The sequence below is a fragment of the Amphiura filiformis genome, chromosome 20 (assembly GCF_039555335.1).
Source record: "Amphiura filiformis chromosome 20, Afil_fr2py, whole genome shotgun sequence".
NCBI lineage: Eukaryota > Metazoa > Echinodermata > Ophiuroidea > Amphilepidida > Amphiuridae > Amphiura > Amphiura filiformis.
Window position 1 is genome coordinate 7,056,315 of NC_092647.1, and position 15,846 is coordinate 7,072,160.

Here is a 15,846-nt window from a genome sequence, read left to right on the forward strand (position 1 = left end):
TGTAAACAAAACGTGCATGCATGGGTGTAAATCCTCTATGAAATGTAAACACGCACAAAATCTCCCATTTTGGGCCAGAACTCACCTTAGCATTGGTATATTACTAGTAAATGGTGCCTTTTCTGCAGTTTTAGCTAGTAAATTACATAAATCATAATCAATAGTGTCTCACGATGAATGCAAATGCTAATCAAAACTTTATTCTCACAGGGCTAACTTGCTCAATCAAAGTTTGCTCCAGTTAGACTCATACACACAGGCCAATGCAGATTTCACACCACCAAATAAATCCCCATAGAGATATGTACTAAATTTGCCTTCAGAAAACGTCATTTTTTCTTTGCAGGAGCGACTCAGTTCTTAGCGACAGCTATGATGGTTGAAATTAGCCCTAGCCTGACCCCTCTGGGTGGGTAAAAATATAGGTTGACCGTCATTATTTTTTACGACTGGACCTCGAAGTCTATGATGTCTGGGAATTACCTAATTTACAGGCAAAATCGTGCCAGTGCTTCTGTATAGAAAAGGCTGATTAAAATCATTAAAAAATACTTGATCTCTCCCATCTGTGGTATACTTGCAGGAATTAATATTACTAATCATGATCAATCCAAATTTGGCTAAAATTATGCAAATTTCTGCTCATTTTAATGCTAGATTGAGAATCCATGGGTTTTTCTGATAATTGAAATTCAAGGGCGCACAACCCTATAATACTATTTGGTGGTGTGAAATCATCAGGCATATACACATGGGGAAGATTGTTCTTATTTTTAAATTCAACTACTAGCCCCTCCCCGGTTATATAAGCCCACCCCCATTTTTAAAGTGAAATTGCACATCTAGGGGGTGGGCTTATACCCGAGTGGTTACGGTAATAAAATAATTATCACATATCATGTCCCGTTGTTGGGCAGGAAAAACCTCCTATGTGTCATTGGCCCCTGAACATGTTTAAAGCAAAACCATGTATGTAACCCCTTGGCAGTTTTGTTTTAAAACATACTCAAGGGCCACAAGTACGTAGGAGGTTTTTCATGCCCAATGATGAATGTATTGGGAGCTTAGTTAACAAGCTCAATAGAGTCTTGGAAGCGTTGGCCTGACGGGGCTATCATTTTCTTTTAAAGGTGAGGTCATGAATATGTGTGATGTGACCCGAGTCAATTTGCAGAAACTGTATTCCTGGGTTTTCCGGTGTTCTTGTTTCCCATGCGGAATACATCAGCTAGGAAGATATCCGTTGAATCATTAATGCCAAGCTTTGAGCTCCTGAAGTCCCTCAGAACCTGTTCATCAGTGTCATATCTATTATTATTGTCCCATGGGATACCTGTAAAGATAAGGTTGTTATTATAACTGTACAGTCTTTTGGGAATGACCTCTTTCCAAAATCAGTTCTCAGTTGTTTCACTATCTTATTTTTAGCAGTCTCGTCAGGTTGCCGCGATTTCATGTCCCTAATTTCATACTCCAAGCTTTCTTCAATTTCTCTGATGCTCCCTCTTAATTTGGATTTGAATTCCTGTATCTGGGTTCTAAGCAGTTTGATATTGTCCCATCTCATGAGGATTTAGCTCAGTGTACTGTTATCCATGTTAGCACAGTACATATAGAATTATGCAATCATGCAATGTGCAGTGCATGTTATCCTGGGTATTATGTCCATTTGAATCGTAGTGAGATATTATATGATTTGGTGGCGATGGATAATGGTACGTTTTATTCGCACATGCCAGTCTTTTATTGTAAAGAGTCATACCTATACATGTTTATCGCAGTCAGGTAAAAAAGAGTAGGGAGCCTTTAAGATTAGCATTGCTAGTTGGATACCCTTCTGTGAAAGCAGTAAAATGCAAATAGATAACTAAATAGCTTGTGTGAAAAAATTTGGTCGTCTGAGCTTTTGACCTAGCATAAGCTAGTATAATAATTTATGAATTTGTCTTTGGATGTTATTATTAGATCTTTTCACATGGACTAATCAAGACCTAGTGGACTACGTCAATTGGGCGTCTGAGCCCAGCATGCGTCAATCATGCGTGGAGATGAGAACCGATTCTACCGGAGGATGGACAGAGCAACCATGCCGTGAACAAGAGTATCATTATGTCTGCAAAATGAAACAATGTAAGTGATGGTATTAACCTTTTGTGGCCAATTGACCACCTATAATCCTTGATGATGCCAATGGACTACTCCATTTAAAACACTACCCCTGTAGCAGATTTGGGAAACATCCTCCACAGAGGGAGTACGAATTTCAAATAGAATTAGAACATTAACCAACTCTATTTGGGGGGCATCGATTACAAAATTTAGAAAATCCCATAGGAAAATTGCCAAAAAATGGCTTGTGCCCCCCCCCCCCAATCAGTAAAGAGTCAAGACTTCAAATAGCCCTATGTGCAATGCCATGGGTCAACTGCAATATATTAGATTGGGCTATACCAGTTGAAATCCATACATCCCCTATGGAAGACATGACCTTAATCATGACATGACCTCTTCTACACAGGGAGAATGAATTTCAAATGTGGATACCCCTGAATGGGTGACTAGATTTGTGACACGATCTGGTCCATGGGGGCCAAAGGCGGCAAATTTGAAATTGAGATAAAAAGTAAAAATATGAAGTCAAAAAACAATGAAATACATTTTCAAAAATGCCTCCTTTGGCCCCCATGGACTAGATCATGTCACTTTTGATTTAGGTCATGTCTTCCATAGGGGGTGTATGGATTTCAACTGGAATAGCATATTGACCAAAAATAGCATATCTTTAAACACTGCAAACCTAGGAAGAATAATGCATTTTAAAGGTTTGTGATTGTATCATTGGCCAGCATCCCATTACACCTATAATTCCCTGTGAATTTCTTTTTTAATTATTTTTGATACAGTGGGACCTGTTGGTGGTTGTCCATCTGGTTGGTATAAGCTAAGAGATAAATGTTACAGACTTGGTGGTGGACCTGATGATCCAACTAATCTACAAACATGGTATGATGCCAGGGAACAATGTGCTACAGATGGACCTAATGGACATCTAGCTTGTATCTCTGAGAATGGATTACAAGGTAAGGTAGTGAGAGGGAAAGAGAGATGTTATAAAGGAGTAGATAGTGGGGTAGAGAGAGAGAGAAAGAGATGTTATAAAGGAGTAGATGGTGGTGTAGAGAGAGAGAAAGAGAGAGGGGAGATACAGAAGGAGAGAGAGGGAAGGAGCAATGGAGAGATGCAAAGAGGGAGTGAGAGATGGAAAGAGGAGAGAAGGGGATAGAGAGTGATAGTGATTAAGAGAGAGAAAACACCCACAGAAATGTAAAAGTAGGGCCATGTGCAGGCTTTTCACCATACTTGTGGGAGACTAAAAATTAAAGTTGTGAAGACAAGAAAAAAGACCTCACTTCTATGGTCAATGTGTTTGTTAGATTATCAGGATGATTTAAATTTGTTCTCTGTACTTTTAGGGGTTGAAGATGAAGAGTGAAGTTGCCTATTTAATTTGGAATCATTCATTTCCAAAATACACACAGTCTCTACCAGTATTGGGACATCATGTATAACATCACATTTTCATAATACATCAAACTATAAATGCAGAAGGGATCAAGACTACGGTGCAGTTCGAAATCATAGCAGGTCATTCATCATTCATCATCATCATCTCCTTTGTTTCATCCATGTTTGTGCTGTAAAATTATTTCCGTAAGTAAAGGTAAAGGGGAAGAACCTGTGCCCATCTCGGTTTCGAGGTGATTGGGCCAGACTCCACCATGTAATGTTGCTGTGTAGGGATGGCTGCACCTCCACAGCAAGTCTGTTACCTTCCCAACATTGAATAGCCGGTGCCCATTTGTACACCTGGGTGGGGAGAGGCAGTAGGGGTGAAGAGCCTTGCCTAAGTGCACAACATGTTGATGTCCCTGGGATAAACCCATGATAAGCTACCACATGATTATGAGTTGGAAGCCCGGGGTTGGAAGTCTTAGACCGCTGCATCTCTGTGCCCCATATCTTTAGACCATTATAGTTTTGATGATTCTTTGTTTCTTTCTGTGATTGTGTGTTGGTGTTACATACAGTGTGTGGGGGTGTTGGGGTGTGTGTGTGAGGGGTGCATTTGTTTTACCCACCTATAGGGGACATTTTTGTGTGTTTTTCACACCAAAATGACAACCGTTAAACTTTCAGAGTGTAACCCCCATTCTTAATATTCCAGATACAAACTTTTTACAACCAGGGACCTTTAGAGAGTAAGGTAGAATTCCCAGATTAAGCAGAAAACACTTTAAACTATGTAAAAAATGACAAAAAGTCCCTGGTTATGCTGTAAAATAATTGTTTTTGTCCATGTTTGGCCAATAATTGTCCCTAGTTGACACATAGTGCACATTTTCTTTCTTTATATCACAGCTTTCATGACAGCTATTCTTAAGGGTCTAGAAGGTGATGTATGGGTTGGCCTAAGTACAGTTGGCCAAGGTGGCAATCCAAGAGAATTTGTATGGGATGGTGGTGTTGAGCTGGACTATACAAACTGGGGAGTAGGACAACCTGATGGAGCTATGGTAGGTATATATTAATTGGCAGTACAAAGCAGTATAAAGCAGTATAAACACCCAACCTTTATAAGTATATAATTAGTGTAAGTTATGGGTGTTTCATTCTGTGTATTTTGTTTCACATGACACGGTCAGTTAAACACTGTGTATTTATCGAGACCAAATGCAAAACTTAAGTTTTTCTGCTGACAGTTTCCCCAGAAACGTTTTGGCTTTCTCAAAGTGTTGATGATGATGTTATTGAGTCATCTGCTTGGAACGGGAACCTTGACCGGATGTTTTTGATTTTCCTGGAAATGTTACTCCTTCATCCAGCATTGATCTTGAGTAGAGGATCAAAATACCTAACTTAGGAAGAATGTACCCTTGTCTCTGTTCATGGTGTTGTCCCCTCACTTGTGAATCTATATTGTTTCCTTGACCCATCTTGCTGTGTGATATTCTTTGCTATCAATAATTGATGATGAGCATAAAAACATAAAGTTTTTCATTTGGTCTTAACCCTCTCCACCCGGGTGTCGATAAGTTTCAGATTTTCTTTAAAAATTAAAAAATTCAGAATTGTGTATTTTCATGATCATATTTGGAATTAGCATGAAAAATGCATTAAAATTAGTTCAAATAAGCCTAGTATTGGTTCAGTGGTTCTTAAGATAGCTCTTGATATATATATCAAAACTTGGAACTTTTTATGTTGTGAAGCATTAACAAATGAACTCAAAATTTGCTGATTTAAAGCCTTAATATACACTTTCGGTCAAATTTTAATTTGATTATTCTCTGCCAAATATGAAATATTATAAGTAGCAACTGTCAAGAAAGTGTTTTTGTCATTTTAAACCGAACTAAGGAGACAAAATGAAAGAAAATTTGCTTACTATCTTAGCCGCTTAAATGTGGTGCTCTATGGGGGAACTCAAAGTGTTTTCCTAGAAACACAATGAATTTGGCTGGATCCAAAACCTCATTTCAGAAGCTTGTATAATGGCTTTAACAGACCTGATGAAGCTTTTCAATCACACATAACCAGTGTTCATCTTGTTTTCATAACAGGACAGTGATAATTGTGTGAAGCTGGAGAATAATCCTGATGACCCTGGGAACTGGAATGATGTAGAGTGTGAAAACACACATGCATTCTTATGTGAAAGTGATTTAGGTAAGTTTGACAAATCAATGCATGGATGCCGAGATACAGGACAAGCATCAACATTCAGCGCAACTGCATTGGTTCACCTAACTTGTCAAACAACAAGTATCAAACAGTTTTGATCTATACAAAAAAGAAAACAAGTTTGGTATATTTAGATCATGAATTTGTTACTGCAAATTTCGGAAAATACAACCACTTTAAAACATCCAACTCCAAGGGTAGTGAATCAATCCTTCGCAAGGCGCATGTGTCCAAATGTACTCCATGAGTATACAGAGTGTAATTACACACTTTCCTTCTTGGTGTAAGACTGGAAATGAGTCTAAGCAACACTGGAAACCAGGAAAGTGGATCAGATGAGCATATCAGTCATACCTGATGAAGTCCTCCGATGTGAAGGACAAAATATTGTATTGAGTAAAATTTCACTTGATTTTGTCAAGCAAAAATGTCATTCCCTTATTAATGTAGTTATGAGAGTTTACAATAAACTATTTGGAGTGCTATTTTTTTTCATTCTTCAATAGATTCTACTCTACCAGCCAATCCACCAATCATCAGTCGCTGTCTCAGATCAGACTATCAGTCCTACATCTCAAACTGCTTCAAGATCAATCTGGTACCAGCAACATTTGCTGAGGCTCATGCAGCATGTTTGGGTGACAGTGCAGAGCTTGTGTCCTTCTCTGATAAATATGAGCAAGCGTTTGCTCAGACGGTGTTGTTTTCTAATGATGTTACTAGCATGTGGTTGGGACTCACTCAAGATGAGGTATGTGGATTATCAGATTAAAGTAAATTTTTTATTACTTTTGTGGTCTGTGCTGTGCGTCAAGTGTACACAAGCGTAAACACAGAAGCAATAAACAATCACGCTGATTGGCTGATCAACGATCTTGACAACAACACTGTTGACCTATTGGTCATCGGAACATAGAAGTGGTGGAGACCTCGCCTCTTCTACACGATCAATCATCACCATCGCGTACCCGGACCACAAAAGTATAAACAAATTGCTTTAGATTAGATGAATTTTAAACCACTTCACAAAGCAAAACTTGTCGCTCACCCAAGAGCTTTTCGCCATATCATTATAGCTTGTTCACTCAGATCGGGTTAGTGAATTAGATGACTTTCATTGTGTCAGAGGTAATCCAGGGTTCCCAGCCACTCAGGGAATTCAGAGAAAATGAAAAGCCATTTTCCTGACTGGGAAAACTCAGGGAAATTAAACTTAACAAATTAAAGTTTCGGACCGCTGCACCACCGTTTTTCCACACTCTGATTAGATTAAGTTCTGTAACATCAAACATTGATGAGATTGTGATATTTTGATTCACTGAATAATCTGAAACTGTCACCAGGTTTGAGTCAGTTTAGTAAAAGTAGCATATTGACCTATGGGTTGGTGGGTAGAAAATGCAGTAGAACTGCATCCATTGGTAATGTGAGACTTCTGCTGCATGATGTTGTATATTTGAATACTTCTCTATTTGCTATTCAGTGAAAGGAATAATTATGGTAATCACGCAGAAGGCCGGCAAATCGGTTCACTACATGTGACAGTCATAACATTAATTAGTCATTCAGAGAAGCTGCATAGGAAACCACAACCTCCATATGATACAGAAAGAAAAAGAGAACCTGGGGAATGAGAGAGAGAGAGAGAGAGATATTTAACCTGTCTTCAAGTGTCTCCATCTGTTGTTATAATCAGTATAAGATGAGGGTCAGAGCAGTAGCACCATTTCTCTTACACTTGAGGTCAGATGATAGTGTCAGATGATAGTAGTTCTAGGGGGTAAAATTGTACAGTGGGGTAGAAATATGTCTCTCAGTTTTGTAATTTGTGAATCTATGTATTCCAACCAGCATGACCAGTATAATCGAGGGACCAGAAAGCCATAACTCACAAAGGAATCCTTTGTGAGTTAAGGCTTTCTGGCTCTCAACCCTCGATATCTATATTGTTGTTTTTCACAGGCTAGTGGTCATTACATGTGGTCAGATGAGTGGCCATTGACATTCACCAATTGGGGTATTAATGAACCAACAGGAGAGAGTTGTGTTAAGTTTACAAATGCTCCAAGCTGGGAAGCAGATGACTGTGAGATGAAATTACCCTACATGTGTAAATTCACAATAGGTTAGTTAGTAAATCAAGGCATCTATACGGTCAATAACTAAGTCAAAAAATATTTCAAAAAATGTAAAAAGATATGTACAGCCCTATTTGTTTTACGCATGTGGACCAATTTATAGCATCACACGTCATTGCGTTTGGTCACAATGGCTAATTGTGTAAGAAAAGAAGCCGTTTTTAAAGTTGCACTTCAGTTCATAACAGTCAGGTTTTCTTCAACAAACACATGAATAGACCTGGCCTATTGTATTGTTTGAAAGCTAACTGCTATGGACTCAGATGCAACTTTTAACAATGTTTAAAACGGTCTCTCTTTTTACATAATGAACCATTATGACTGAACGCAATGACGTGTGACGCTATAATTTGGTCCATATGTGTAAAACCAATACGGCTACCCATTTTACATGTTTGCATTTTGTCAAATATTTTTCAATTTATCTTAAAAAGTATTTAGGGGGAACTTATAACTTGTGGACCCTATATTACACTGAAATGTCACTTTTAGCATATTGTTGAATTTTGGCATGAATAACTGATGTATGTTGAGTGATAGTATTTGGCCATATTTAGAACTATTGAGCCATATTTTGTAACATGTCATATACTGTCATATTTGGTACTAATGTATAGCTATGGGTCTCCTCTATCTAGTGATACCACAGTAAGTACAAACATTCCCCACATAATGTCACTATGGCATCATAATGTGAGTGCACCCTTACAAATTTTGGAAATTCTGGCTATGTACAAAAATAATATAGGCAAAAATGATTTTCCAGCTAAACATTCTACAAACATGTAAGTGACTCCATTTGAAATTCACACCCACTGTGTGGGAGATTAAAGTCATTTCTTCCACAGGGGTGTATGGATTTCAACTGGAATACTGCTTACTAGACTTGATTGTGTTTACTTAACAAAACTATGATATTCTTTTTCATATAAAACAGAAACCAAGCCAACACCTGCTCCAGCCATGGAAGGCTACTGCCCTCCTGGATGGAACAAATGGGGAACAGATTGCTACTGGGCACAGGAAAGCTCAGAGCCAGGATCATGGGAAGAGAGCCACTTGGCATGCCAACAAGCCATAGAAGGAGCAGATTTACTAAGTATCCACACAGATGGAGAGAATTTGTACATACAAGAGTTAGCTACCTTGACTTGGGGCAGAGCCAGTTTATGGTTAGGCATGAGTCGCAATGACATGCGTAAGTAATGTTCAAGATCTGAGATTGTAAAGCTACTGGCCCTGTAATAAATTTACTGGCCCAGCTTTCTTAATATTTTCAACTGCAATCAAGCAACTGACAACCATCTCTCATTTTGGGAAATACGGGGCACTCATCGCGGCATACTGTGCTTGGTCACATTGTTCTTATTCGTACGGCTGTCCAGAGAGTGGACTAAAATGAGTACAGTCACCGTATACAATTTGACGGAAGAATAAAAATAGGTCGACAAAAATCAGAAAATAAAAAAGATGAATATACACAGCAGTATACTAGAAACTGTCTGCCCCTTCACTTATTTTAATTAGAGTATTTTCTTACACCATCTCAAAAATGCACTGGCCTGTCAGGTCAGCATTGTTGAATATTTACTAGCCCGATACAAAATCCACTGGCACAGGTAGACTTACCCCATCAGCCGTCTACACTGCCCATGTACTGTGTTATGCTTCGTAGTGACGACTAAATAACTTACAGTTCATATCGTGATGGACTTCTGAAAATATTTGCTGCAGCTTAAAAGTTTTGCTCCATAGTGCGACTGACTAGTGGCGCCCGTATACCACATCGCTGTACCTCGCCGTTGTAACAAGATCGCGCTCCGAAGTTCTAAAAACAACAAACTTGATAAAAAGGTCAATTTGAACACAACTGGGCAGTCTCAGATAGTTTTCCATATAGTTTTCTCAGTCGACAACCCAGAGAGTTGACAAATGAGGGCAGCAGTCTATGGCATGGGGCCACCGCTTAAATCTGACCCTGGTAATGTTAATATAATAAGCAATCTCTTATTATACCATCAGTGATAGGTTAGCTTGGGGATGAAATCAAAACTCAACCGGCGGTTGATCCCCGGTTCTGTCCGGTTGCTTTTGTTCTAAACAATGGGGACCAGACGGAAACCGGTCAACTGCCAGTCAAGTTTTGATTTCATCCCTTACATTGGCCTATCTGTGACGTATAGTTCTTGAGTTATAAACAGAGGTCATACCCTCTCATCACCCGCTTACTTGTGTAATGACACATCTTAGATGGTGCAAACTATTCTTTATTTGTAGAGACTTTTTAAGGATATGACCCTTGTGGAGCTCAAAATGCAACCTTTGACTCTTTTGCTTGCACAGGATTTCGCTTGCTTTTTAACATCTCGACTCTCTGCAGAACCTCAACTAAACAGTGTCCAGATTTTTGTATACATTTCCTCCTGTTAGTTTGTATGGACATCTACAAGTATACCACTAAATAAAAATAGATCTTGCATTAAGTTTACAAAACAGGCTAGTTCTAATTACCATAAACATGTGTCAATCTCTTCCACAGACATATTTGAATGGAGTGACCAAAGCATGGTGGACTATGTAAACTGGAGTCCTAATGAACCTGATGGTGTTAACGTAGAAGAGAATTGTGTAGAGTTCAACTCAGAGACAGGCTCATGGAATGATGAAGACTGCCTGGATTATTCAAGATATATATGTAAATTACCACTGAGTAAGTGATGTCAAATTGCCTGTTTAAGGTTAGCAACACTAATTTAAACTGTTGCAATTTGGTAGTTCACAGCATCGTGCGAATGGAAGTGAGCTTTGGCAAAAATTGCATTGATCATTTCATAGCGAGTATGTAGAAGAAATCAAATATCACACTTTTGTAGGTCCTGTGATTCTTGAGTTATGTGGTAAAGAGGGCTGAAACAACAACACTTTTGTAAAACGTACATAACTCATTAACAACAATAAATCAAGTAAGTTTTCAAAGTATACGATTTGTAGAATGAACTTGTGCAAAACATGAATGTGTAAATTTTCAATAATATATTGATTTAGATTATGAAAATCAATTTGTTTGGCTGCTTCGACCAACAATACCTAGTCTACCCTTAAATTTGACTTTTGAAACATTTCTACAATCTTGGGCCTGTTTCATGAGGGATAGAGAAGAGAGGGAGAAGCAAGATACCTTGAAAAGCTGGATGTCATAATGAATCTAATAACAGTTGGAGTAAATTCACTGTGTATTTGTATGATTTAGTTGTTATATATTTTTTCTCACATAATTTCAGGAGCACAAGCATATCCACCTCCAACCGATGAGCCAGGTTTAGAACCAACTAATCCTAGTGCACAACAAGGTAAATATATACATGAATACATGCACATGATAGACACTCACACCCTATATGTGAAATAGCCTCCAAAGGGGGGGGGGATGTTGCAGGGATGTTACTCTCCAACTTTCACCGGGTTAATTGGAGACGTACAGAACGATAGGGGATGCACTTCCAAATGTTTATTTATGTTATTAACAGCCCATTGATAGAACATATTTAGAAAGTGAGAGTCCAGGTTGGAATGTAGAGTAACACGCTACCCTCCCCCTTTCGGAGGTGATACTATGTATACCCCCTTTACAAAACTTGTACGTTTGTTATAGTAGCAATAAGATTGGCAAGTTATGAGTGAATGGAATAAGAGAAATCAAGCCTTAGTGACGACTCATGGATGAGGCACGTATGCTTCACATATATGTTGGCTTCTTGATGGGGTCTCCAGAACAGAAATTTCGTAATTTCAGGTTTTTGTCTTGTCCCCAGCTCAAAGTTTATTCACAAGAACAGTGGTGTAGTTAGAGGGAAACTGGGGCCAGTACCTTCATTACCAACTGTCTGTTGGTACATCACAACCCCGTTCGCAGGGCTGGATTTACCATTGGGCCAGATGGCCCAGGCCAAGGAACCCCAAAATATGGGGGCCCAAAAAATTGCCCTGTCAGTGTCAGTAAATTTCTCAACATGCCAGTGAAAAAATCTGATTGATGGCCTGCTTAAAACCAAATTTCTCCAATGTTATTAGAAATAAAAATGCAAATTTGTGCATGCTTCCACATGCAATTTTCCTGATAAAGCAGTTGGCCTTGCAAAAGATGTATTCAAACATACATTACTGTACATACAGATAACAGAGGCCACATTTGTATCAATGCAGTCAATGTTGACTACTGTATAAAGTTGTTATGCATTGATTTTTTGCAGACCTATCTACTGGTGAGATCATTGGCATAGCAGTAGCAGCTGGTACCGTGCTTCTCATCATTTTAATTGCTGCATATTATCTGTGTATAAAAGAAGAAAAGAAGAAGGGTAGCGGCGATGGTGAAGCTGCCAATGCAGTGTATGAAATAGACGGAGACGATGAAGAAAAACTTTGAAATAAAAACTTTTTTTGTACAGACTCTAATATCTGATGCAGTTTCAGTGGTTGGTTTGAGAGCATTGGGCAATTCCAGTTGAAATCCATACACCCTATGGAAGACATGACCTTAATTTTCCACACAGGAAGTGCAAATTTCAAATGGGACAACCTGAATGGGTGAGTTCATTTGAAATCGACGCACCCTGTGTGGGAGATTAAAGTCATGTCTTCCATAGGGGGTGTATGGATTTCAACTAGAATAGCCCATTTAGATGGTATATTACCATCTTGAGCCTAATTAGTACCTCAGGGGTATGACCCAATCACTGCATGCATCTCACACACTACACCTCAAAGTTTGTGTGGTATTTTAAGAATAATACCAAAGAATGCGGATGCAGACAGGTAATAGTAGCATGACATACGTCAATATGTGGTGATCAATTAATTGATAGAAATGTAAAATTGCTAATGATATATATTTTTGCTACAAGTGCAATTCGATAATCTTATTTGCTGCAATACTTAAACATGAGCCAATGATCTTGGAATTAGGATCCCCTAGATGCAAACTACTGTACATGTTCACATAACCTCCAACTTATTTACATAATTTTGGATACCAGGATTGTATTCTGATTCGTTGAACTTCTAATTAGCATACTTTTGGATACCTCCATATTTGGGTTTACCTAATTAATTATTAATGACCAGTAAGTTGTTTACATCATGATTAGAGCTTGTCACTTGTCCGATGTGAAACAAACATTTGAACTTTTCTTTCCATTAATGTTATATCGTGAAATACCATATAACGGAAGTGTTAGTTTTTTATATTAGGGAAATATTTCTGCCAATGACCCCATGTTGACAATAGCCAAATATGCTGTATTGATTCTGGAAAAGGTCCGGCGATTTGTCCGCCATATTTATTTTTACCTTTTGAGGTCATTTAGTAGACTTGCTCACCAGTTGTTTTTGTTATCCTACTAACTACAGTTTGCACATTGAAAAGTGAACTTCGATGTACGTGGTGCGAAAATTCTTGCCGTACCTTTTTTGATTGATTTACATGCATGTTCCAGCCGGGACAGTTAAGTTTGCGACCATGCATCGGTATACAGTTGTTCAGATCTAGCTTATACTAATTCCAATATCTTTGACATGAGCTCAAAGTTCAGTATGAGGTACGGCAGATGAATATCATGAAATGCAAGCATATTTTTCAGTCAGTTGGGGAATGATAATAATATTTAAAAATTGATATCCCCCTTTGTTTTGACCTACCAAAATTGCTTAATTCACCCAAGCTTTAATATATTATAGGCCTAGGTAATCTCATACTCAAAATTCAACTGCCCTATGGCCATGTGTAGATGAGTACAATGTACTGCTTGAAGCTATTGCACTTACCCACTTCTGGCACTGAGCAGTCAAATTATAGTATTGTATCTCCTGCCTGTTTTATAGGTTAATGACTGTACAACACTGGTTCTTTTAAAACCAGTTTAGTGTACATTATCCATTATATGTATGAAATCTGAATGCCTTTTGTACAATACGTAATTTTTCACATGTATTTAATTGGTAGTGAAAAATAAATATCAGTGATGGTTCTCTACAGTTTTGTGTCCTTGTATATATCAGTTTTTTGAGATGTGTACTTTTTATGGCCGCGGGCATAAACAATCCTATCATGCCCTCAATTCTATTAATGAACCCCTAAGCCAACGAAAACCCCCCTGTTCTACGCAGACGGACCTTCAAGTAGGGTCGGTTGGTCGGGCATTTTTTTCTGGAGGCTAAAATTACTCTAAAATTTCACCAAAATCTAAAAAATTCTGAAGATTTCTTGCAAACATATTTTTTAAACTTACAAAATTAGTTTTGGCCCCCAAACAGCTGATTTCACATGATTTTAGCGAAATTTTAAAAACAAAAAATTTCTCCAAAACGCAAATTCTGGGTCGGTCGGGCCTGTAGAACAGGTTTTTTTTTGTCGCCTAATTTAGATTTTCACAGAATTGTATACTTTTTCCAAACAAACTTTATTGAACAAAAATGTTGCAAATAATGATTTGACTAGCAGTGTTGTTTTTGCAGAATTGCTTTATTACATGAATTGAATGAAGAATTCCACTAAATATCAATAAATTTACACCTACCATTTCAAATACACTTTCCAGCAAACAAAAAATGTTTTTAAAATGTTATAAATGCATCTTGGCTTTGGTCAAAACATTTTAATCACATTTAAATGTTGGGTTTATAAAAGTCATGAAAACATTTTTTATAACATTTTATTTGAAATAAAAAAACCCCACTACAACAACAACATTATAAATGTACATATATTGCAATTTAATATTGTTTGGCAAACATTTTTGGAAAATACTTTATCAACAATTAATAAAATTATGTTACAATAGTTGTTTCAAAAATGTTTTCTGAATATTACAATGTTTTTGCCCTTAATATAATCCAACATTCCAATGTTTTCTCTAAAGCATTTTGGGCCAATTTCTTGAAGCATGGCTAGTAGTAGCTTCCTAAGCCAGCAGGCTGAAGCCAATTAGTCCTATACCAGTGCTTACAATTTCACATTGTACATCACATAGAAAGATATACATTGGATAAATCAACAGAGGCCCCACATTCTTTTATCGATTGGCTCCAAACAAAGGATTTGAACCGGTGTCCTTCAATCAAATGTTGTCATCAACCTATTTGATCGTAGTGCAGGGTTATGTGTGTGAGACGAACTGTCACGGTAGATGGCAATCATGCTTTTGTTGAATGCATTTGAGTAGTCCGCCATATTTACGGGATGATACGTCATATGCAGGGCCTCTATAAAATAGATCCATATTGGTAGGGCTAGACTGTTGACTAAGGAAGCCTGACCACTAGCTAAGCTTCGAGAAAACGGACCTTTGTGTTTGCTGGGTTAAAATCTACACACCCCCTATGGATGACAAGACCTTCATCTGCCACAGAGGGAGTGTGAATTTCAAATGGGATTACCTGAATGGGTTATTCCATTTGATATAGGGGTGAATGGATTTCAACTAGAATAGCCCAATTTATTCAAAACATGCTTACCATGATTTTCAATCCCTTAAATGAATGCCTGCTTAAAGCCGGTAATATTATAACAGTTGCCGGGATATGTTTTTCAAAATTCTGATTTCTATGTATAAAATGAACTAACATACTCAACAAAAATCAAGGCCATACATGTGTAGTGCTGTATCAGTGACAGAATGTGAGCTTTTAATAAAACAACAGAACACATTGTTTAATTCATATACAATATTCAAAATTGTATATCGCTGAAATGGCCTATAATACTGATATATTAAAGGACATTCACTCTTAATGGTATGTCTTATTCATATGTCCATTCTTGAATCTACGGAATGTTCATCCGATCAACCTCATTAAAGATCAATACATTGACCATATAAATCACAAAATGTACACATAAATATATTTTTAAAACCTGCATTTGTTTGCATTTTTCCAAGTATTGATGTGGTAAGACAAAACCCAATGT

At 37.8% G+C, this 15,846-nt stretch overlaps 1 protein-coding gene across 1 annotated transcript in view; it reads left to right on the top strand.

The window, feature by feature from the left end:
* The window catches only part of LOC140143025 (lymphocyte antigen 75-like), an 80,285-nt gene extending 67,287 nt beyond the window's left edge, over positions 1-12,998 (top strand). The window contains exons 36-45 of the mRNA XM_072165056.1: positions 1,966-2,130; positions 2,904-3,080; positions 4,420-4,574; positions 5,622-5,727; positions 6,249-6,493; positions 7,705-7,867; positions 8,818-9,078; positions 10,420-10,590; positions 11,162-11,230; positions 12,131-12,998. Coding sequence (XP_072021157.1) covers positions 1,966-2,130; positions 2,904-3,080; positions 4,420-4,574; positions 5,622-5,727; positions 6,249-6,493; positions 7,705-7,867; positions 8,818-9,078; positions 10,420-10,590; positions 11,162-11,230; positions 12,131-12,306 — 1,688 coding nt within the window. The 3' untranslated portion in view covers positions 12,307-12,998. The remainder of the gene's footprint in view (positions 1-1,965; positions 2,131-2,903; positions 3,081-4,419; positions 4,575-5,621; positions 5,728-6,248; positions 6,494-7,704; positions 7,868-8,817; positions 9,079-10,419; positions 10,591-11,161; positions 11,231-12,130) is intronic.
* Positions 12,999-15,846: the final 2,848 nt, after the last annotated feature.